Here is a 23,821-nt window from a genome sequence, read left to right on the forward strand (position 1 = left end):
AATGTGGTGCAATTAAGTTTTCAAAGCTGCACACAGACAGTTTCAATAGTTTTAACTTTAGTTGCTGCCATAACAAAATAAAAAAATCAGCCATCCACTACATGACTGTGTTGTATACCAGACATCATGTGTCATTATTATTGCTTAATAATGTCCTCAGTAATGACAGTATTACTAGTAGCTTTATCAAAGAGACCCAACATTAGTGATTTTCCCTGTAGTCGTGTGCTAGTAAAACTCATTTGTAAATGGATAATTTAGAATCCAGATCAGATCAATTATTTGAGGAATCTTTGGATCTAGCATAACTTTGGCAACAGCTAGTCCAGCTCACAATATTTTAAATGCTTTATTGCAAAAGTCAGATGCTATCATGAATCATGAGAATGAACTTATGAGTCAGCAAATTGCTTTTTCAGCTGAGAGTACTGGAATTATGAACTGGCAAAGTACCATTGTGACTGATATTATGGTACTTTGGCTCATCAGGAAGCTATGCCACAAAGCAAAGTGAAATGATTCCATAACATATAGCTGAAGTCACTAAGATTGCGAAGAGACTGGATAATGTTACAAAACATTTAACTGAGGAAATTAACATACTAAAGCATACATACACATGTTTACTGGAATTTGTGCAGCAACATTGCACAGGATTAGGGGATGTTTGGAAAAATCAGAATGAATTGCTTAACACAGTTCAGTGTGTAAGTAGTGAAACAGAAAATATCACTATTGAACAAAAGTAGATCTACACAATAGAAGTATAGAAGAATTTAACACTTGGTCTGCAAACAAGGCAAAACTAAACTAAATTAGTTGACACAAAAGTACTAGAATAAGTAGGGAAAATCTCTGGAGAAATTCGCAACATAAAAATAATAATGGATACTTCAGTGGGAAGTGAATTACTGGTGGTTAATGGAAAAAGTAACCAACAGTGTTCATGTCAGTGAAACATAGACAATGGAAAACTTGGAGAAATGGAAAAGGATGTATCAGGTATTTAAGATATTACCAGAATGACATATCATTGTTTAGTCCTCAAAGGAAATTTCATGACGAACCAACACATGGAAAATTACCGTGTATGCATCCCAATTCATTAGCAAACATATTTTGAACAAAACATGTAACATGCTTCCACTCACAAGACTGGAAGAGTTGAGAAGCATCTGCTGGTTGTAGTTGGTTGGGATGCATGTGCAGATCCAGGTGTAGTATTTTTCTGCATGATCAGTGTGGTCTGCCAGTCTCTTGCAATAGGTTCTGGATTGATTTGTTAGGACCTTAAAGCATTTTCTGGTGAACTGAGCAATGTTTTCAGTTGTGTGGGAATGTTTTGGAATGTTTTTTGACTTGTTAAAAACAGGTCATGTATGATGCCATGTTCAGACTGAGCATTGCGTGACCCTCTTTGCTGGCACTTTGATACCATTAAACTTTTCAGGAAGCAACTGTCCATCCTTTTTTGTGACTTTGCTGTCACACAATTTTCCATAAAAAATATCCACTGCTCCACTATGAATACCATTATCCCCTTTTCAACACTCAACTCACACTGGCACAACCCGTGTCTTCATGATCTGGGCTCAGGTCCAAGACCCCCTATCTTTGTTCCTTCACAACCTCAACACCTTCTCTCCCATCCACTTTAGGTGGTCCTCCTCAGTCCAGTGTGCCACCTTCCCCTATGTTGACCCCCTCATCTCTGATGGCTTCAGCTCCACCTCTGTCCACATTAAAGCATTTTGAGGGCTGTCATCCCTTTCACACCAAAAAATCCTTCCTGTACACCCTGGCCATCCATGGACTGCATATCTGCAGTGACAAAACCTCCATTGTTCTGTATGCTGATTACCTATCATTGTGCCTTCAAATGAGGGGCACCCTCCATGAGATACTTCCCACCCCTCCAACGGTCATGTTCAATCACCCACCCAACTTCCACAACATCCTTGTCCGTCCCTATGCTGTCCCCAATCCCAAATGCATGCCACAAGGATCTTATTGTTGTTGAAGACCCGGGTGCAAAACCTGCACAATCCACCCACCCAGCACAGTCCTGTCACAGGTTTATGCTTTCCTCATCAAGTGCTGGGTCTCCTGTGAGAGCAGCTACATCATTTACCAGCTGTGTGTCAACCGTTGCACAGATTTTTATATTGGTAAGAGTACCAACCAGCTGTCCAGCAAGATGCCAAACTGTGGCTGAGACCAAAATAGAGCACCCAGTGGCACAACAAGCAGCTGAACATCACACCTGATGTCAATGGCTGGTTCACTACCCGAGCTATCTGGATCGTTCCCTCCATCACCAGCTTTCCTGAGCCATGCAGATGGGAATTATCCTTACAACACAGTCTGTGCTCCCATAATAATGCCAGCCTCAACAAATGGTAACATACCATACCAACATCCTCCACACAGTAGGTTTTCACCCCCTCTACCCATCATCTCCTCCCCATTCTCATCTCCCATCCTGTTTATTTGCAACCATCTTTCCCTGCTCTTCTCCTTATTTTGCTCCTTTTTTTTCACAATTTTCCTGACACTGCACCTGTTGGCAGTCTAGTCCATGCACACTCCAATAGACATGTTTCATCACTCTCCCCACCACCCCTTTCCCTTGCCCGCCCTCTCAGATTGATGGTTGCATCCCACATCATAGTTGCATTCCAGCCTGAGACTCTGAACTTGGCAGTCATATGTGCATGAGGCTTTCTTGCTTGTATGTGCTGTGAATATGTGTCTTACTGATAAAGGCTGTCATCACAAGCTTTATATAAGTGTCTTCTAATTGTGCCTGTCTGCAAATTGACATATCCTCTTCATGGTAAATAGCAATCTGTTTTCCTACATTGTTGATGATGTTACCAACTTCAGCTGTGGGAACATGGCACTATACTTAGTGAATATAATCACACCTGGCCAATTTATGGAATACAGATACACTGATACCGAGTTAAAATTCACTAGTGACACAGTGGTGAGACAAATAGAGTTAAGGACAATATCACTGAGCATTGAACCACTTCAATGCGAGATGCCTTTAATAGGTTCCACAATGAAACATTTTCTCGAAATTTGGTAGAAAGTCCAAAGAAATTCTGGTCGTATGTAAAGTACACAAGTGACAAGACGTAGTCAATACCTTCGCTGCGCAGTGCCGATGGTACTGTTACCGATGACTGTGCCGCTAGAGCGGAGTTATTGAATGCAGTTTTCCGAAATTCCTTCACCAAGGAAGATGAATGGAATATTCCAGAATTTTAAACAGGAACAGCTGCTAGCATGAGTTTCTTGGATGTAGATACCTTAGGGGTTGCGAAGCAACTCAAATCGCTTGATATGGGCAAGTCTTCAGGTCCAGATTGTATACCGATTAGGTTCCTTTCAGATTATGCTGATACCATAGTTCCCTACTTAGCACTCATATACAACTGCTCTCTCACCTATAGATCTGTACCTACAGATTGGAAAATTGCGCAGGGCACACCAGTGTTTAAGAAGGGTTGTAGGAGTAATCCATCTAACTGCAGACCTATACCATTGATGTCAGTTTGCAGTAGGCTTTTCGAGCATATACTGTATTAAAACATTATGAATCACCTCAAAGGAAATGATCTATTGATACGTAATCAGCAGGGTTTCAGGAAACGTCTCTCTTGTGCAACGCAGCTAGCTCCTTATTCGCATGTAGTAATGGCCGCTATCGACAGGGGATCTCAAGTTGATTCTGTATTTCTAGATTTCCAGGAAGCTTTTGACACCACTCCTCACAAGCGACTTCTAATCATGCTGTGGGCCTATGGGGTATCGTCTCAGTTGTGCGACTGTATTCGTGATTTACTGTTGGGAAGGTTGCAGTTTGTAGTAATAGATGGCAAATCATCGAGTAAAACTGAAGTGATATCAGGTGTTCCCCAGGGAAGTGTCCTGGGACCTCTGCTGTTCCTGATCTATATAAATGACCTGGGTGACAATCTGAGCTGTTCTCTTAGGTTGTTCACAGATGATGCTGTAATTTACTGTCTAGTAAGGTCATCAGAAGACCAGTATCAGTTGCAAAGTGATTTAGAAAAGATTCCTGTATGGTATGGTAGGTGGCAGTTGACGCTAAATAATGAAAAGTGTGAGGTGATCCACATGAATTCCAAAAGAAATCCATTGGAATTCGATTACTCGATAAATAGTACAATTCTCAAGGCTGTCAATTTAAAGAAAGTACCTGGATGTTAAAATTATGAACAACTTCAGTTGGAAAGACCACATAGATGATATTGTGGGGAAGGTGAGCCAAAGGTTGCATTTCGTTGGTGGGACACTTAGAAGATGCAACAAGTCCACAGAAAAGACAGCTTACACTACACTCGTTCGTCCTCTGTTACAATATTTCTGCACGGTGTGGGATCCTTACCAGGTGGGATTGACGGAGGACACTGAAAGGGTGCAAAAAATGGCAGCTTGTTTTGTATTATCATGTAATAGGCGAGAGAGTGTGGCAGATGTGATACGCGAATTGGGATGGAAGTCATTACAGCAAAGACATTTTTTGTCGCGGCAAGATATTTTTACGAATTTTCAGTCACAAAGTTTCTCTTCTGAATGTGAAAATATTTTGTTGAGCCCAACATATATAAGTAGGAATGATCATCAAAATAAAATACGAGAAATCAGAGCTCGAACAGAAAGGTTTAGGTGTTCATTTTTCCCACGCGCTGTGAGGGAGTGGAATGGTAGAGAGATAGTATGATTGTTGTTCGATGAACCCTCTGCCAAGCACTTAAATGTGAATTGCAGAGTAGTCATGCAGATGTAGTTTAGGCACTCTCTAAATCAGTGGTATTCAACCTGGGGTTAATTACTCCCAGTAGGATAAAATGAAATTTTCTGATGGCTAAAGATTAAGCAATTTAAATATTTCTATGTCGGTTATTTTCAAAAGATCATTAGCATCATCACAATGTTGTAAGACCCTAATATTTAACATATGATACCAATAATTACTCTATCTCAATTTTTGGCATTTATGCAGTGGAGGTTACAGGTTCCACACATAGTCCACCCACTACGTATATATCCTGTGCTTTGTTCATTACATGGCTTATGAAAAAAGTGAAGACATATTCATAACAAAGGCTAAATATCTGAAGAAATCTTCTTATTCTTCTTCTTCTTCTTCAAGTTTTAGGTAGTACCTACAGTAGCCCATAAATTGCTTCATTACTCACTTCAGAACAAATAAATGAATTACTTTGCAGCACAACACAGCTAAACAGCAGTAACATAAGCTGTACTATAATGCTGTAAACATTGTTGTTATTATTATTATCATTATTTAAGTAGTTAGACAAAAAGCATTAACAGCCTGAAGTCATCCAGCATCTGTCAGGTCAGAAGCAAGGGGCACAGCAATCAAGTGGTTTACAAACAGCCAGTATAGTGCACACATCTGAATTTGTTTGATTTTAAATGCAGTTGCAGTGCTCAGGTCAATCAAGTGCCACAATGGAGAGGAGTAATAAAGGATAAGTATGACTTGTAACAGTATCTACGCTCACTGTGGATAGTTGGTTTTCTTATCTGAGAAGGAATTGTGGAAATCACTTGTGATACACCATGAATTCGTATGTTATTCATCATTTTGAAAATAAGTGTTCCAGTGAAAGTCTTTCATTTTACAGTTTAGTAACGTGCTGTAGTTGGTGATAATGTGGGGTGGGGTGGGGGGTCAGCAGATGCCAGGGGCCATGGTAGCTAATGTCTGTTTGCACTCAGGGGTAATGGTCTAAGAAAGGTTAGGAACATCTATTCTAGATAGTCTATCTGCTATTGACAGTCACCACACAATACAAAAACTCTTATCATTTGCTAAGTTTGAAATGGGGATTGATGCAAAAAAGCCCTTACAAATGAGCCATTGTCACATTTGGATATTCTTCCTGTAGTCCATTTTTAGAAATTGAGGTCGAAGTTTTTTCAGAGTTTGGTATTTTCATGGTTGGCTGTAAACTAAGAGTATATTATTTAAAACCTTGCAGTTCTGTTATTAATTCATCCTTATCAAGGGGGTTATTATTAATATCCACTAACTTCATTTCCTGAACATCGTCATCATCATTTAATGTCTGCAGCTGAGCCCCATGTAGAAGCCCAAACAAATTCTTTATGTTCTTTGATGCACAAAACCTGTCCCTATGTTCACTAAAGATCTGTCTATTATTTCTAGACTATGTTATGGAACGTTTTTCACGTATCCAATATGAGCTGTCGTCTTAACATTATTTATTGACTATCCTCTTCTATTTCAGTTCCCACAATTCCTTGAATTGAGGATCCAAAGTGAAATTTTCCAGCTATGGTCTTAGGTTCTTCGATTATATCTATTAAAATTTTGGTTTTCTGAAACACCTCAATAAATTTGTGACATGCTTGTCAGATGGGTCAGTGTTGGCAATTTATTTTTGTTATCTTTTGTTTGCAGTATCAGTTCTTGCTAGGTGCTTGAACCAAGAACAAGGAGATGTAATAAATTCAAAAGTAATGACATTTTTCAGAAGCTTTGTAGCTTCTGTTTTCATCTCAGTGATAGATGATGTACAAGATAAAAGCTAATTTAAAGCCCTGAGTACCTTATAAAGATGATTTTACACAACTGTTGCAGATTCTCTCTTTGTTGGCCATCTATTAGAATTATGGTAAATTCAGAGATAAATGGCACATACTTCAGCATAATTTTCCATCTGTTACTAGGTGATACAAAGAATAAATAAAGATGTTTTCTATCCTAAATAACTTTCTATGCACTTGCAGTGTTTTCTTCAGTCAAATTTAATGAATGTGCAGTGCATGACATGTAGTATGCTAACATATTTTCTTGCAAACACAATTGAATATCTCTACATTTTCCAGCCATTTTAGTACCATTGTTGTAAGATTGGCCTCAACAATTTTAAACATCCAACCCATCACTTTTGATTTTCTGCAGTATTACCTCGAAAAGCACCTGGCCCATCTTATCTCCTATTGTTAAAATGTCAGTGAAGTTTTTACAGAAATCTGTACCACTCTAATTAAATTTTACATATTTGATAATTTGTGACATCTGCTCAAAACGTCAGGAGTATAACAAAAGATAATAAAAATTATCTTGTTATTTTAACATCACTCACTATTTGATCCCTTTTTTGGCTCCATTTATTACCAAAATTTCATCTTTGATGACCTTTTTCATGACATCTTGCATGCACCATCAGTGTGAGGTAGTGGCAAGACAATTGAGTCAATGGTGTTTAAGAAAGTCACTAATTTTGCCACACAAAAGTAAAGGCTTTCATTTAAACCTCTGAAAGGGCTGCTCTGCTTTGGCAAATGCAGAAGCACTTCAAGACTGACAGCTAAAACTGTTTTCCAATGCTTCCTCATCTCTGATATTTGTTGCTACAGCTCTTTCTCAATGCGAACTTTATTTCAAGATATCTCCAATGCTTACGAAGAGCAAAGCTATTTTTTGTGGCTCAATGCATTTCTGTGCTGTGTAACCTATTCATTTAACTTTTTCCACTGAGTGAGACCTTAGTTAACCACATGGGAAACAGATAAGTTACCTATAAATACTTTGCCTGATATGCAAAGCAAAGCATTTTTTATTTATTTTTGGTCAACAAAGAATTTATACATTAAGAAGCTTTTTCTAAAATCAGTCTTCTGTTTCCTTCTGTCTCCTTGAGAATTGCTTATGTCTGCATCAGATCTGTCTTTGCTTCATAATTTTTCAACGGCATGGCATCTTTCTGCAGATGAAACCCCTCACTGGCCAGATACCTGGATCCTTAAAATCAAGTAGTTCTTTGTGTTGACCTGCGGAGGTATCGTGAACAAAAGTACTGGTTGTACCCATATTTGAAATTCCCAACATTTCCTCTGCTGCAGTAAAGACACCAAACCATTCTTCTCCTCAGAAGAATTAGAAAGTACTACATCATCATCTATAGGTACATGTTTGTACATACTCCATGTGTAGCTCTGCATTCGTCTCGAATAAAAACACAACCAAAGTTCATCTTACATTCAATAAACCATACACCCAAAGGCATGATATATTAGTGTCTCCCTTCATACCTGTACATTTTTTAACCTGCTGCTAAAAGTAGCCAAATGCTTTCTCTGCTTAAAGTAGCTGAGCGTTCCTGATTGCAGCTGAATTTGGGTGCAAATTTCTCGGTGAATAGATAATTTCAAGTATGCCTTTAAGCTGTCATTGTAGAAAGGTTGCCAGTTTGTTGAAGCAAGACCTCAAGTACTTGACTAATAATTTACTCATCTCACATATTTCTTCTCTACTAAGTTGACATTAACAAAGATTATTTCTCTGCATTTTCTCTTTCTTCTTCTGCTTCCTTCCTGAATTGAATTTTTTTATCATCCCAAATATTGCATGTAAATAATGGGCTGTTATTTGACATTGGTTTATGATTGTATCACTTTACTGCAGCCAATTTATGCCTTACAGAATATATTTATAGATTGTCTTAACATTACGTTGTTACAGTAATATTATAAGTGAGCCAACCCATTTCAGTTAGATTATTTTATTTTCCCCAGCCTCATTGAAAAATCATGAGGCTACACCCTCTTCTTCCAAGAACATTGGCAGATGTGGCTAATTTTGTATTTCTAACCAATCTCGCTCACTGTCCATAGAGATGATGAGGTGCTGTTGATGGTGACTGACAGTCCGTACCATTATCGTGCCTGTACAGAGGAAGAATGTTTAATCAGTATTTGGAAATCACAAATGGAAATGAATTTGTGAATATTGTTCATAATATGAAATTGTAGAATAAATGACTGGTATTACAGTCAACTGAAACACAGATGTACTTGCCTTACCAATTGTACCATCACCTGGAGCAAAAGTTTTCTCTAGTGGTATCTTCTGTTTCTGATTCTGCATCTACAAATACAATATGTAAGATCTGATTCTTCCAGCTCACTATGTGCTATTTCTGCCTTTGTAGATGCCCTTAATGACTAAAAGTCATTATTATCTTTAATTTATATCAACTTCTGCTTTGTTTGGGTGCCAGCAAGTGTTGCACAACAGAAACAAGAAAAGGCACTCCCTCCATATTAACTGCCAACACACAAAATGGGTTAGAACACTGTTGCAGAAACAATGAAACAAACATTCCAAATTTAAACAGACGCAAAATCTCCAAGATTGGCGATCTTTTACAGAAGCTCAAATTTTAGTGCGGACTTCAAAGCGAGATGCTTATAACAGTTTTCATAACAAAACTTTGTCTCAAAACCTGGCAGAAAATCTGAAGAGATTCTGGTTGTATGTGAAGTATGTTAGTGGCAAGAAACAATCAATGCCTTCTCTGCATGATAGCAATGGAGATACTATCAAAGACAGTGCTGCCAAAGCACAGTTACTAAACACAGCCTTCTGAAATACATTCACAAAAGAAGATGAAGGAAATATTCCAGAATTCGAATCAAGAACAGCTGTCAACATGAGTAATGTTGTTGTTGTTGTTGTTGTTGTTGTTGTTGAAGTTGTTGTGGTCTTCAGTCCTGAGACTGGTTTGATGCAGCTCTCCATGCCACTCTATCCTGTGCAAACTTCTTCATCTCCCAGTACCTACTGCAACCTACATCCTTCTGTATCTGTTTAGTGTATTCATCTCTTGGTCTCCCTCTACGATTTTTTCCCTTCACGCTGCCCTCCAATACTAAATTGAAGATCCCTTAATGCCTCAGAACATGTCCTACCGACCAATCCCTTCTTCTAGTCAAGTTGTGCCACAAACTTCTCTGCTCCCCAGTCCTATTCATGAGTAATGTAGAAGTAAATATCCCAAGAGTAGTGAAGCAACTTAAATCACTTAATAAAAGCAAGTTTTCTGGTCAAGACTGTATACCAATTAGGTTCCTTTTGGAGTATACTCATGCATTAGCTCCATACTTAACAATCATATACAACTGTTTGCTTGATAAAAGATCTGTACCCAAAGTCTGGAAAGTTGCACATGTCACATCAATATTCAAGAAAGGTAATATGAATAATCCACTTAATTACAGTCCAATATCGTTAATGTTGATATGCAGCAGGATTTAAGAACATATATATTGTGTTTGAACATTATGAATTACCTTGAAGAAAATGGTCTGTTGACACACAATCAACATGGGTTTCGAAAACATCATTCCTTTGAAACACAACTAGCTCTTTATTCACATGAAGTGCTGAGTGATATTGACAAAGGATTTCACATTGATTCCATATTTCTGGATCTCCAGAAGGATTTTGACACTGTCACACACAAGCAGCTCATAGTGAAATTGCGTGCTTATGGAATATCATATCAGTTATGTGATTGGATTTGTGATTTCCTGTCAGAGAGGTCACAGTTGATAGTAACTGATGGAAAGTCATTGAGGAAAACAGAAGGGGTTTGTGGCAGTCCCCAAGGTAGTGTTATGGGACCTTTGCAGTTCCTTATCTATATAAGTGATTTAGGAGACAATCTTGCAGATGACGTTGTCATCTGTCGACTAATAAAGTCATCAGAAGATGAAAATAAACTGCAAAATGATTTAGAAAAGATATCAGATTGTGTAAAAAGTGGCAGTTGAACCTAAATAATGAAAAGTGTGAGGTCATCCACATGAGTGCTAACAGGAGCTCGTTAAACTTCAGTTACATGATAAATCAGTCTAATCAAAAAGTTGTAAATTCAACTAAATACCTAGATATTACAATTATGAACAACTTAAACTGGAAGGAACACATGGAAAAGGCTGTGCAGGAGACTAACCAAAGACTGCATTATATTGGCATGATACTTAGAAAATGTAACGTACCCATAAGTAAACTGCCTACACTATGCTTGTCCATCCTCTTTTAGAATACTGCTGAACAGAGTGGGGATCTTTACCAGATAGAACTGACAGAGTACATTGAAAAAGTTCAAAGAAAGGCAATACATTTTGTGTTATTGTGAAATATGGGAGAGAGTGTCACATAAATGATACAGGATTTGGGCTGAAAATCATTAAAAGAAAGACATTTTTCTTTATGACAGAATCTTCTCACGAAATTCCAATCACCAACTTTCTCCTCTGAATGTAAAAATATTTTGTTGACACTGACCTACATAGGGAGGAATGATCACCATGATAAAATAAGGAAAATCAGAGCTGGTAGAGAAAGATATAGGTGTTCATTCTTCCTGCATACTATAAGAGATTGGAATAGTAGTGAATTGCAAAGGTGGTTCGATGTACCCTCTGCCAGGCACTTGAATGTGATTTGAAGAGTACCCATGTAGATGTAGATGTAGATGTAGATGTAGATGTACATGTACATGTACATGTAGACAAAACAATTTTGATGAAATGTTAAGTGATTCTAAAAGTCAGATTTTCCCCATAGCAGGAACTTAGTGCTGCATGGTCTTTTGTATCAATAGGAACATGAAATCACAGAAAATCATGAATTTATTTTCCTACAAAATGAAACCTCAAGAGCATCAAGTATTTAGTCTGTATGTGCTGTCTGGGAAGAGCCTTTATCTACAGTGTTGTTACTTTATCAAAAAGTTAACATTATGTATTACATTGATGAACCACATGGTGAGTTTTTTCAAATTCGATATTGTCTATGGTGAACCTGAAGTGGTTTATGGAGGTGCCGTTTAGTTCTTGTGTTGTTCCTGAGAAAATTGAAGAAAGCATTTTTCACATTTTTTGCTGTCAGCGATGCATAACTAAAAATCTAACTGCAGCAAATTGTTTACATTTAAACAGTATCTTATCAAAGAGTTTATCTGGAAGTGCTATTTCCCCATTTTCAAAAATCTTCAATCACTCTAAAACATCAGTTTTGGATACTGGAACTGAGGAAAAGTTTCCAAGATGACTGTACACAGCAAATGGCTGAAATTCTTACAACATATTCCTAAGATCCCTATGCTGAGTAACCATATAAATTTCTTGTATGTATTTATCAGTTTCTGTGGTAAAGTAGTTCGAAGATACCACAATAGAAAATGTTAAATAGCCATATAATATCCTGTTTGAGTCAAAAATGTAATTTATGTGACATAGCATCAATAAATATGTTATTAAGTTTCTCCATTACATATCGTCAGGATTCTGGGAACTGAGTGCTGTGTTACTGAAGCACATGCAGAATCTCTCTGCATGTAAATTTCAGTATGAGGTGAAATTAGTTTTCAGCTATTTCAAACAATGGAAAATCCATGATGGACTAATGACAGTATTATGAAAAGGTTAGATTAATACTCACAATGTAGGGGAGATGTTGAGCTGCAGGTAGGCGTAACAAAAGAGTGTCAAACAAGTAAACTTTCAGGCAAGAAGCCCTTCATTGGAATGCTGATGAAGGCCTTTTTGCTGAGAACTTACTTGTTTGAGGCTTTCTTGTGTCTGTCTGCAACTCAGCATCTCCAGTATTTAAGTTATTTCGGTCTCAGATAAATAAACAATCAAAATTTTACTGTCCCATAAAGTTCCTTTCAAAAGACATATTCCTGCCTGTAGGAGGAAAATGAAGACAACAAGCTGTAGCACTTAAAACAGGCAATTGTGCTCCTTCTTCAAAGATGCTGACAGGAAGGTGGCATTGTAGCTGCCTCATTCTATGTTCCTCAACACCTTTAAAAAATTTCCAAAAAATTTGGTATACAAACACATTCATGCTTTTTTATGCTGAGAAGTAAGCAGACAGTGGCAATGGGAAAGAGATGGGAATGTAGTAAGTACTGGAATATAGCAGACAGTGGTTGTTGCACGAAAATAACATAGGAGACAAGGGCAGTGTTACAGAAAGAGAGGAACACAGTGTCAACGGAATACAGAACAGTGCACGCAAAAGAGTGAAGCAGATAGGGATAGTTGGAGAGGAATGAAGAAAATTGGGAAGTGGAAGTAGGTGAGAACCAATGATAATGCACACAGAGTCTGTGACAATTGCAAAAAAGAAGAGAGACAGTGTGTCAGTGAGAAGATACAGCAGCAGTAGGAAGGAGTGAAACAGATAGTAGCAGTAAGATAGAGCAAGCCAGAGACAGTGACAGCAAGAGGAAATAATAATACTGCTGCTACTACTAATAGTAGTAGTGAGTGAGTGAGAATGGGCAAAACAGAGTGAGGGGTATGAGTTACATATTAATGAGAAGAGAACAAATATATTTGTGTACCAAAAGTTTTGGGAAATTTTTAGGAAGGTGCTGGGTAAAGTAGGATGAGGCAGCTGGAATCAGATTTTTCAGTCAATTATTTAAAAAGGAGCATATACACTTATTTGTGTTTAGAGAGGAGCATTTTCCCAATGGTAGATGAAACACTCAAAAAAATATTACGTGTAACTGAACCAAGACATCAGATTCTTCCATTTTCTCCATATATAACACTTAAAATGCTGAGATGAAGTGGGAGATATGATACTGCGCGAAGAGTTTGACAGAGCACTGAAATACCTAAGTCGAAACAAGGCCCTGGGAGTAGGCAACATTCCATTAGAACTACTGACAGCCTTAGGAGAGCCAGTCCTGACAAAACTCTACCATCTGGTGAGCAGGTGAAGTACCCCCAGACTTCAAGATGAATATAATAATTCCAATCCCAAAGAAAGCAGGTGTTGACAGATGTGAAAATTACTGAACTATAAGTTCAATAACTCACAGCTGCAAAATACTAACGAGAATTCTTTACGGATGAATGGAAAAACTGATAGAAGCCGACCTCGGGGAAGATCAGTTCGGATTCCGTAGAAATATTGGAACACATGCAGCAATACTGACCCTATGACTTATCTTAGAAGCTAGATCAAGAAAAGGCAAACCTGTGTTTATAGCATTTGTAGACTTCGAAAAAGCTTTTGACAATGTTGGCTGGAATACAGGGAGTCGTTTCTGAAAGTATTTGTATGGAGTGTAGCTATGTATGGAAGTGAAACATGGATGATAAATAGTTTGGACAAGAAGAGAATAGAAGCTTTCGAAATGTGGTGCTACAGAAGAATGCTGAAGATTAGATGGGTAGATCACATTACTAATGGGGAGGTATTGAATGGAATTGGAGATAAGAGGAGTTTGTGGCACAGCTTGACTAGAAGTAGAGATTTGTTGGTAGGACATGTTCTTAGGCATCAAGGGATCACCAATTTAGTATTGGAGGGCAGTGAGGAGAGTAAAAATCATAGTGGGAGACCTAGACATTAATACACTAAGCAGATTCAGAAGGATGTAGGCTACAGTATGTACTGGGAGATGAAGAAGCTTGCACAGGATAGAGTAGCATGGAGAGCTGCATCAAACCAGTCTCAGGACTGTAGATCACAACAACAACAACAACAACAACAACAACACAACAAACCTTGAAAACAGCTTGTGTGTTATTATCAAAGAAATAGAAGACAAAAGTACTCTGTCTTCATCAGTGACCCATTATAAAGTTAGTCAGTTACACATTCCATGGACGATTTTGCATGATAGGTTGTAGTGATGTGGAGAAAGTCATTTTACATTGACATTCCAAGTTAATTTGTACATATAACTACTTTCTGATCACTTCCTAGTTTGTGTTTTTTCTTTATTATTTACAAAAAGAGAAAGTGTGTTCAGATTTGAGTTAGTAATTCCTGTTCACCATAGTATCCTTTGCATCACATACATGATGTAGGTATTGTCATAATAAGGTACAGCATACATACAGCACAATTCTAGATGTTAATATAAATAATATGAAATTAACATTTTACAATGTGTTTAAAAAATTTCATAATGGACTAATGGATTGGTATTAGATGTGCCCTATAACAGTTCTGACGTACAAGCAGTACACTTCAAGAAATAAGAATATACAAACAGTATTTAAAATTAACAATGAGAACAGCATGTATGAATGACAATGAGAAGAAAACAAGAGGTTATTAGTCATCAAGGAATTCAAAATACTCATCCATGATACTTCTATCAGACATACTTTTGAATATGAACAACAATGGTACTGTAAGTATTATTAACTGCATGAATAAGGGCTTGCAGTGTCTTTGTGGAGAGCTGCATTTAATAATTTTAATAACATTTTCCTGTCATTTCAAAGTATCTGAAAGTGAGGTTTTTTGACACCTCAGAACATTCTTCTATAAGATACAGTGGACTGGAAATAAGCAAAATACACTAACCTTGTACATTGTTTGCAACAAATTCCATAAATTATGCTTGGTGCAAAACAGCAACCACAGTGACTATAATCGATTGACAGGTGGAGTTTGCGTTTATGTTCTAAACTCAGTCTGTAGTGAACAGGGGCCATTCAAAACTCTCTTGAAGCTGTGGCTGTCAGAGTAAGGATGATGCAGGAAATAACTGTCTGCAATGTTTATCTTCATCTACATGGTGCAGTACCCCTGAATGTATTAGCTGCACTAATTGATAAACTGCCTAAACCTTTCCTTCTTCGGGAAGATTTTAATGCCCATAACCCCTTGTGGGGTGGTAAAATAGTTACTGGGCGAGGCAGAGTTGTCGAAACTTTACTGTGGCAAGTCGACCTCTGACTCTTAAATACTGGGGCCACCACATGTTTAAGTGTGGCTCATGGGAGTTACTAGGCCATTGACGTATCAATCTGCAGCCCAGAACATCTCCAATCTCTCCACTGAAGAGCACATGTCTGTGTGGTTGTGAGCACTTCCCCATCTTCCTGGCAGTGTCCCAGCATCAGGCACACAGATGCCTGCCCAGATGGGCTTTGAACAAGGCCAATTGGGTAACTTTCACGTTAGCTGTCACCGCTGAATCTCCCCCACGTTATAACATCGATGTGATGGTTGAGCAGATGACTAGCACAATTGTTTCTGTCACAGAAAACGGAATCCCTGGCTCTTTAGGGTGCCCAAGGTGTAAGGTAGTCCCTTGGTGTCGCCGCAAATCGTTCAAGCAATTGAGGGGTGTCTGCAAGCTTTACAGCCCGTAAGTGGCACCCTTCCCTGGAGCACATCATAGTCTTTAAATGGCTCCGTGCCAGTGTTCGCTACCTTATCGAACAACGGAAGGAGTGGCGTTGGGAGAGATAAGTCTCCACCATTGGAGGCCACATGTCTTCCCAAGTCTGGAAAAAGATCAAATGTCTCTTTGGATACCAAGCCTCAATGGCTGTCCCTGGTGTTACCATAAATGGCGAGTTATGTACCGACACAAACGCAATTGCCGGGCGCTTTGCCGGACGCTTTGCCGGGCGCTTTGCCGGGCACTTTGCCGGGCGCTTTGCCGGGCGCTTTGCCGGGCGCTTTGCCGGGCGCTTTGCCGGGCGCTTTGCCGGGCGCTTTGCCGGGCGCTTTGCCGGGCGCTTTGCCGGGCGCTTTGCCGGGCGCTTTGCCGGGCGCTTTGCCGGGCGCTTTGCCGGGCGCTTTGCCGGGCGCTTTGCCGGGCGCTTTGCCGGGCGCTTTGCCGGGCGCTTTGCCGGGCGCTTTGCCGGGCGCTTTGCCGGGCACTTTGCCGGGCACTTTGCCGGGCACTTTGCCGGGCACTTTGCCGGGCACTTTGCCGGGCACTTTGCCGGGCACTGCATTGGATAATCACCCCCCAAGGTGTTGCACACTGGAATGATGGCTGAAAGGTAATGTACTCTAATGCACTTCATGCTGTGGTGAATCCTATAACGCCCCATTTACAAAGTGGAAGCTCTTCTGTGCTTGTGCACATTGCACCGACACAGCTCCTGGGCCTGACCGCATCCACAGCCAGGTGATTAAACATCTCTCATCTGACTACAACCGACATATTCTCATCATCTTCAACTGGCTATGGTGAGATTGTGTCTTTCCATGCAATGGCGGCGAAGCACCATCATTCCTGTGCTCAAATTCGGTAAAAACCCACTTGATGTTGATAGCTATCACCTCATCTGCCTCACCAATGTTCCTAAAAAGCAATGCCACAAGAGTGAGAATAAAACGGATGAAATGTGTAACACAAAACAGAAAGAAAGGAAAAGCCATAAGAATGAAGGCCATACTATGAACACTAAAAGGAGCAAAAGAGGACAAGAAAACAACAGAAGACAGTAAAAGATGAAAGCAGATTACAGTGGCTGGCAACCACGTGAATAGGAAGGGAAAGCCAGTGACTCTGCAACACATTAAAACCTCAACCCTAAAGCACTAGGCTGGAGGACACAGAGGGGTCAAAGGATACACTAAACCCTACTTAGAAGTATAAAACCCACTCTCACGGATAAAATGTAAAACTAAAGCTGCTGTGGAGTCATTGTGTCCAAAACCGAAGGCAGGTTGGTGGGAAAGTTGAAAGTCTGTCACAGAGTGCCTAAATGTGAGTAGTCCAGCAAGAGGTGGACAACTGTCATTTGGAACCCACAGTGACACTTAGGTGGCTTCTCGCAACAGAGTAGTTAACCTTGCATTAGCCTCATATAGTCAATGCAGAGCTGGCAGAGGATGACTGATTCCCTGGGAGAGGCCTGCCTGGAAGACTTCCACACATTCATAGCCTCCTTAATGATATGCAGTTTGTTGTGTGTGCTGTTATGCCAGTCCATCTCCCAAAGCCAGAAAACCCCATGGTGTGAGACACAATGTAGGTCAGCTTCAGAGAATGCCTATCTCCAGAATCAGTTTCCACATTGCCTGTTTGGGAGCCATTCCGTGGTTTTTCGGTTGACCCCAGGACACGTCATTATCCCTGGCCATGAACTTGCAGATAGGCAGATGTGAGGAAACGCAAATCACCAAAATGTAAGTAGTTACTCTTTTTTAAAAAAATTGTGAAGTTAACTGTTTAAGAATATAAAACGAACACAACTGTATCGTTATAAATCCCACTGATGATGGCTTAGAACAGGAGAAGGTGAAAAGTGTACGGGATAAATAAAGTAACTAGCAGTAGTAAAAGGCAGCTTTATTTACAAAACAAAATTTTATATGCTTGCTGCAGAGGATGGCCACACAAACAGACTTGTTATTCAGGCCATGCCAGGCATTTCCACATGGCCCATACCAGAAATTCAGAAGATTCTTTTGAACGTCCATGAAACCATACAACACACATATTTCAACAACATATGCAAATGTAACAATCTGGTACCTAAATATTCAATGTAAAAATTAAAAACAGTTCACCCATGACCCAAAAAGCAATGCATTCTGCACAGAAAATATGGTTAAAATACGAGAAAAAATCCCTAGACTCTCAAAAACAAGAGTTAAATTACGAGTTGTATAAGACATATTTACAACTCGCAGACACCATAAATAATATGAAAGTTTTCTCACATCTGGTCAACAGGGTCGAAAAGCTTACAAAAACTGCTGCACAAAGAATAGAAACAGTTCATAGAAGAAAGATCAACCAACTCAAACTCCAGTTACAACATATTACCTTTACTCACACACACAAATTCTACCAAAGATCAGTGAACCTTACGGACACACAGTCAAACAGTAAAGAAAGACAGCTGTTGGCGAAAGGATTAAAATACAATGTAAATTCAGAAGTAGATGAAGATTGCTTAGGAAATCTAATTATAGAAGCAGGAAGTGTTTTGACAAGGGATGATAGGAAAGGAAATTAACTAGAGAACTAGTAAAAAAAGAAATCCAGAATATAATAACCAGCATAAAAATGCAACAACAAAAAATCAACAAAAACTCAGATCTGCAACACTAGGAAAAATTACGAGAAAACTACAAAAACAAAATGTCATCATTTTAAAATAATAATTCCAAACCAAAAGAAAGCAGATGTTGACAGATGTGGAAATTACCAAACAATCAGTTTAATAAGCCACAGCTGCAAAATACTAACATGAATTCTTTACAGATGAATGGAAAATCTAGTAGAAGCTGACCTCGGGGAAGATCAGTTTCGGTTCTGTAGAAATACTGGAACACGTGAGGCAATACTGAACTTACGACTTATCTTAGAAGAAAGATTAAGGAAAGGCAAACCTATGTTTCTAGCATTTGTAGACTTAGAAAAAGCTTTTGACAATGTTGACTGGATTACTCTCTTTCAAATTCTAAAGGTGGCAGGGGGAAAATACAGGGAGCCAAAGGCTAGTTACAATTTGTACAGAAACCAGATGGCAGTTATGAGTCGAGGGGCATGAAAGGGAAGCAGTGGTTGGGAAGGGAGTGAGACAGGGTTGTAGCCTCTCACTGATGTTAATCAATCTGTATATTGAGAAAGAAGTAAAGGAAACAAAAGAAAAATTCACAGTAGGTATTAAAATCCATGGAGAAGAAATAAAAACTTTTAGGTTCGCCGATGACATTGTAATTCTGTCAGAGTCAGCAAAGGACTTGGAAGAGCAGTTGCATGGAATGGACAGTGTCTTGAAACGAGGATATAAGATGAACATCAACAAAAGCAAAATGAGGATAAGGGAATGTAGTCGAATAAAGTCGGGTGATGCCGAGGGAATTAGATTAGGAATTGAGACACTTAAGGTAGTAAATGAGTTTTGCTATTTGGGGAGCAAAATAACTGATGATGGTCGAAGTAGAGAGGATATAAAATGTAGACTGGCAATGGCAAGGAAAGCGTTTATAAAGAAGAGAAATTTGTTAACATCGAGTATAGATTTAAGTGTCAGGAGCTCTTTCCTGAAAGTATTTGTATGGAGTGTAACCATGTATGGAACTGAAACATGGATGATAACTAGTTTGGACAAGAAGAGAATAGAAGCTTTCGAAATGTGGTGCTAGAGAAGATTGCTGAAGATTAGATGGGTAGATAACGTAACTAATGAGGAGGTATTGAATAGGATTTGGGAGAAGAGAAGTTTGTGGCACAACTTGACTAGAAGAAGAGATCGGTTGCTAGGACATGTTCTGAGGCATCAAGGGATCACCAATGTAGTATTGAAGGGCAGCGTGGAGGGTAAAAATCGTAGAGGGAGACCAAGAGATGAATACACAAAGCAGATTCAGGAGGATGTAGGTTGCAGTAGGTACTGGGAGATGAAGCAGCTTGCACAGGATAGAGTAGCATGGAGAGCTGCATCAAACCAGTCTCAGGACTGAAGACCACAACAACAACAACACAGTCATGCCCGAGACAGGATTCGAAACTGCAACCTTAGTGGCTGCGTGGTTCCTGACTGATGCGCCTAGAACTGCTTGGTCACACCGGCCAGCAGTACCAGAAGTAATAGAAATTATAGATAAGTACCTGAAAACTTATAGTCACCTACCTGATGAACAGATTAAGGAAATATGCACACTAATAAAGCTCATAACACAACAAAATTACTTCAAATTCAGTAATGAATTTTATTTAGAAGAAGGTGGATTACCAATTGGGTCCCCAGTTTCAGAAGCCTTAGCAGATATTTTTGTAAACCACATTTAACAGATCATTTTCACAAAAATATTAGCAAAAGAATACAACATATTATATTGGTTCAGATGCATGGATAACATCCTTTGCTTAACAGATGTACCACAAAGAAAAATTGAAAAACTACATACTGACATCAGCAAGATCCATAAAAATATAAAATTCACAATTGAAAGAGAACAGAACAACCAAATTAACTTCCTGGATATAACAATAAAAAAACAGAACCATAAGCATATGTTTGAAATTTACCATAAACCCACAGCAACAGACAATATGATTCCTCAATCCTCTAACCACCTGCACACACAAAAGCAAACAGCACTTCAACACATGCTCCATAGACTCAACACAGTACCACTTGCCAAAGAAGGCTACCAAAAAGAATTGGACATAATGATGCAGGAGGCACAAAATAATGGTTACAACAGTAACACTCTAACAAAGCTTAACAACAAAATTAAAAGTAAAATAAAAGCAGAGAGCTCCAAACCACAGACAACAACACAACAGAACCAAACACAAACATGCAGTCCCATAACAACAGCACAGGATAATCAGTAAAAGTTGAAAGAAAACAATAGATGGTACTCAATGACATACAAACACAAACTCACCCATTAAATCACCAATATTTTCAAGAGACAAGGAATAAACATAGCAGACACAACAGACAGTTCTATGCAAAAATACACCCCAAAACTGACAAATAACAGAGACATATACCAGAAAGCATTTACATATCAGCTACAGTGTAACACTTGTGAAGGCAGTTACATAGAGCAAACAGGGAGAACATTTGATGTCAGATACAAAAAAGACATGAGAGTTGGGAAATATGGGACAAACCACATCACATTTGCAGAATGCCTAAGAGAAAATGACCACAAACCAACCACTAGAGACAATGACATAAAATAATTAGAATCGACAGTAAAACAACACCTCCTAATAATGCAAGAAAATTACCACATACAGAAAACCAAAGCAGAATGGAAAATCCTGTTGAATGACCAAGTACACATGCCAAGCAGTTCATTATTTAAAACAATAGAATAACATCTGCAAAAAGGATTAATAAAATAATACAGTCCAATATAATAATAGAATCCAAATCTCTACACCCATTCATCCATGAAACCCTCCACAGAATATTGAAAGGAAAAGTCAAATCAGCTGTCGCTGTTACCAAAGTTTTCAACCACTCACTAATAGCTTGTACTCCCGCCTCCTCTGCCATGCCCCAACCCCCCCCCCCCCCCCCCCCAAATTAAAACTCGTCAGCTCTATCCCCCTCCCTCCCTCTCTCTCAATCATATGCACACACAGTGTAAACATCAAAAATAGAAGTTAGTCTTGAACATATACTTCGCTACATTTGCAACAAATAGGTAAACTTCGCAAAGAAGATGAAACAAATAATGGAGTTGCAATATTTATGTTGAGAAAAACAGTGTACGATGACATAGTTGTATCGAGTGACAAAAGAACAGTAGTCGACCACAAAAAGGTGAGAAATATGGTGAACGGTGTATGGAAGGTGAGAACACAAAGATATGATTATATGGCAGTGATAAAAGTGGTAGTGTGACCTCCAGACCAGATGTGAGGATAAGCAAATTAGCAAATCATAAGTAATGACTTTTTTTACAAAGTGAACTGTTTAATAATCTAAAACTAACAAAATCGTATCAATATATATCCCACTGATGATGGCTTAGAACAGGAGAAGGTGAACACATATGGGATAAATAAAGTAACTAGCAGAAAGAAAAGGAAGCTTTATTTACAAAACAAAAATGTATACCCTGGAATGGGGAATGTATTAAGCACTATCTTTTACATCCCTTCCACAGTAGTATTCCACTGACCACTGAACCTAGAGAATATCACTACTACACAACCCCTGCTCGCTGCCCTTTACCTCGTGGCTCATGCCCATGTAATAGACATAGATGCAAAACTTGTCCCATACATCATCCCTCCACCACCTACTCCCGTCCACTCACAATTGTCGCTTGTCCAATCAAAGACAATGCTACCTGTGAAACCAGTCATGTGTTCTACGAGCTAAGCTGCAACCACTGAGCTGTATTTTATGTCGACACGGCAACTGATAAAATGTATGTTCACATGAACGACAACCAAAAGCCTGTGATGAAGAAACAGTTGGGCCAATCAATTGCTGAGCATGCTGTGCAGCATGACGTTTGTCATTTCAGTGACTGCTTCACAGCCTGTGCCTTCTGGATTCTTCCCACCAACACCAACTTTTCTGAATTGGACTAGTGGGAACTCTCCCTACAGTATAGCCTACATTTAAGTAACCCTCAACCTTCATTAGTCACTGTCTACCACCAAACTATACCATTCCTTGTTCCCATTCCAGCACTCAATTCCAGTAACGCACCCACAGTTTTTATACTACCTCCTTTTCTGATGGCCCTCCCGCCCCCCTGCCGACATCTGTCTAATCTCCCGACTCCAACTAGCTGCCGTACCCTCTCTCCACTTTGTCCTTGTAACTGTCCACAAGCAGCACATAACTGTCCCCCTACCCTGCTGTCTCTCCCTGCCCCATCCTCCTCCTTCCCCACCACCTGTTTGCTTCTCCCACCATGTGCTGCTGCTTGCAGTCTGGCCTTGGGTGCCAGAGCGTGTGTGCTTTTGTGTTTGTTTTCCTTGCTCTGGTGAAGATTTGTTATGATTATTAATATGCAGCCAATATGCAAGGTATCAACATTCTATTAAGGAATGAGATTATCATTGTCTACCTTCAAAGAAAAGCTCTGCAGTTGGGTGCATTTCCTTGAAGAAGCTTCTGGCTTTGAAACATTTAAAACACTGTGGGCTCAATCTTATTTCTGTTATCTGTCTCTGAAAATAATGCTAATAACCAAGAACATATATTTAAGATTATTTCTATTTCCTTTCATCTGTGATCAGATTCTACATATTTCCAAAAATTTACTTCTTTTCAGTTTTAATATCTATTGAGCAATAGTGACTGTTTACTAGCACTAAAGTTAACCAAAACAAAACAGTAGTTGTTAGCAACACTACCCCACAAGGATTTTTGTGCATGATCTTTCAAACAGCGCTGAAGATGAGTTCCCACTGTTGTATTTGTAGTCCTCTACTATTTCATGTTTCAGGTTCAGAACCCACTGAATTATTGAGATGTTCATCATCATGATGATGGTTCAAGTAAGGTTAAACACTGTAATGGATAGAATGGGAACTTCATTGCAGAAGACAATAGAAAATATACCATAGGTGTTATGTCACATCAATAGTTGTGATACAAGCCATTCAGAAGCTGTACAGTTTCAGAGGATCAGCACCTGAAATTGCTGTTGATAGTTCCATCCTTAAAATGGATAGCCAGAAGTTTCTTTTATAAGTTCAAAATTATGAGCTCA

The 23,821-nt window shown here is 39.0% G+C and overlaps 1 protein-coding gene across 1 annotated transcript; it reads right to left on the reverse strand.

Annotated features, from left to right (window-relative positions):
* Window positions 1–8,693: 8,693 nt before the first annotated feature.
* LOC126301106 (skin secretory protein xP2-like) lies at window positions 8,694–23,593 on the reverse strand. Its single transcript, XM_049991695.1, has 3 exons — window positions 23,518–23,593; window positions 16,257–16,593; window positions 8,694–8,757 (listed from the first exon to the last, which is right to left on the reverse strand). The coding sequence occupies exons 1-3, from the start codon at window positions 23,591–23,593 to the stop codon at window positions 8,694–8,696; spliced, it is 477 nt and encodes a 158-aa protein (XP_049847652.1).
* Between the last annotated feature and the right edge of the window lie 228 nt (window positions 23,594–23,821).

This window comes from Schistocerca gregaria, unplaced genomic scaffold (assembly GCF_023897955.1).
Source record: "Schistocerca gregaria isolate iqSchGreg1 unplaced genomic scaffold, iqSchGreg1.2 ptg000008l, whole genome shotgun sequence".
Classification (NCBI taxonomy): domain Eukaryota; kingdom Metazoa; phylum Arthropoda; class Insecta; order Orthoptera; family Acrididae; genus Schistocerca; species Schistocerca gregaria.

Excerpts from the sequence above, each read along its gene's own strand:
- LOC126301106 (XM_049991695.1), bottom strand. The coding sequence starts at position 23,593 with ATGATGATGAACATCTCAATAATTCAGTGGGTTCTGAACCTGAAACAT. Across the intron at positions 16,594-23,517 it reads AGAGGACTACAAATACAACA|TGCCCGGCAAAGTGCCCGGC; the intron begins GTGGGAACTCAT and ends TGCCCGGCAAAG. Across the intron at positions 8,758-16,256 it reads GGCAAAGCGTCCGGCAAAGC|GCACGATAATGGTACGGACT; the intron begins GCCCGGCAATTG and ends TCCTCTGTACAG.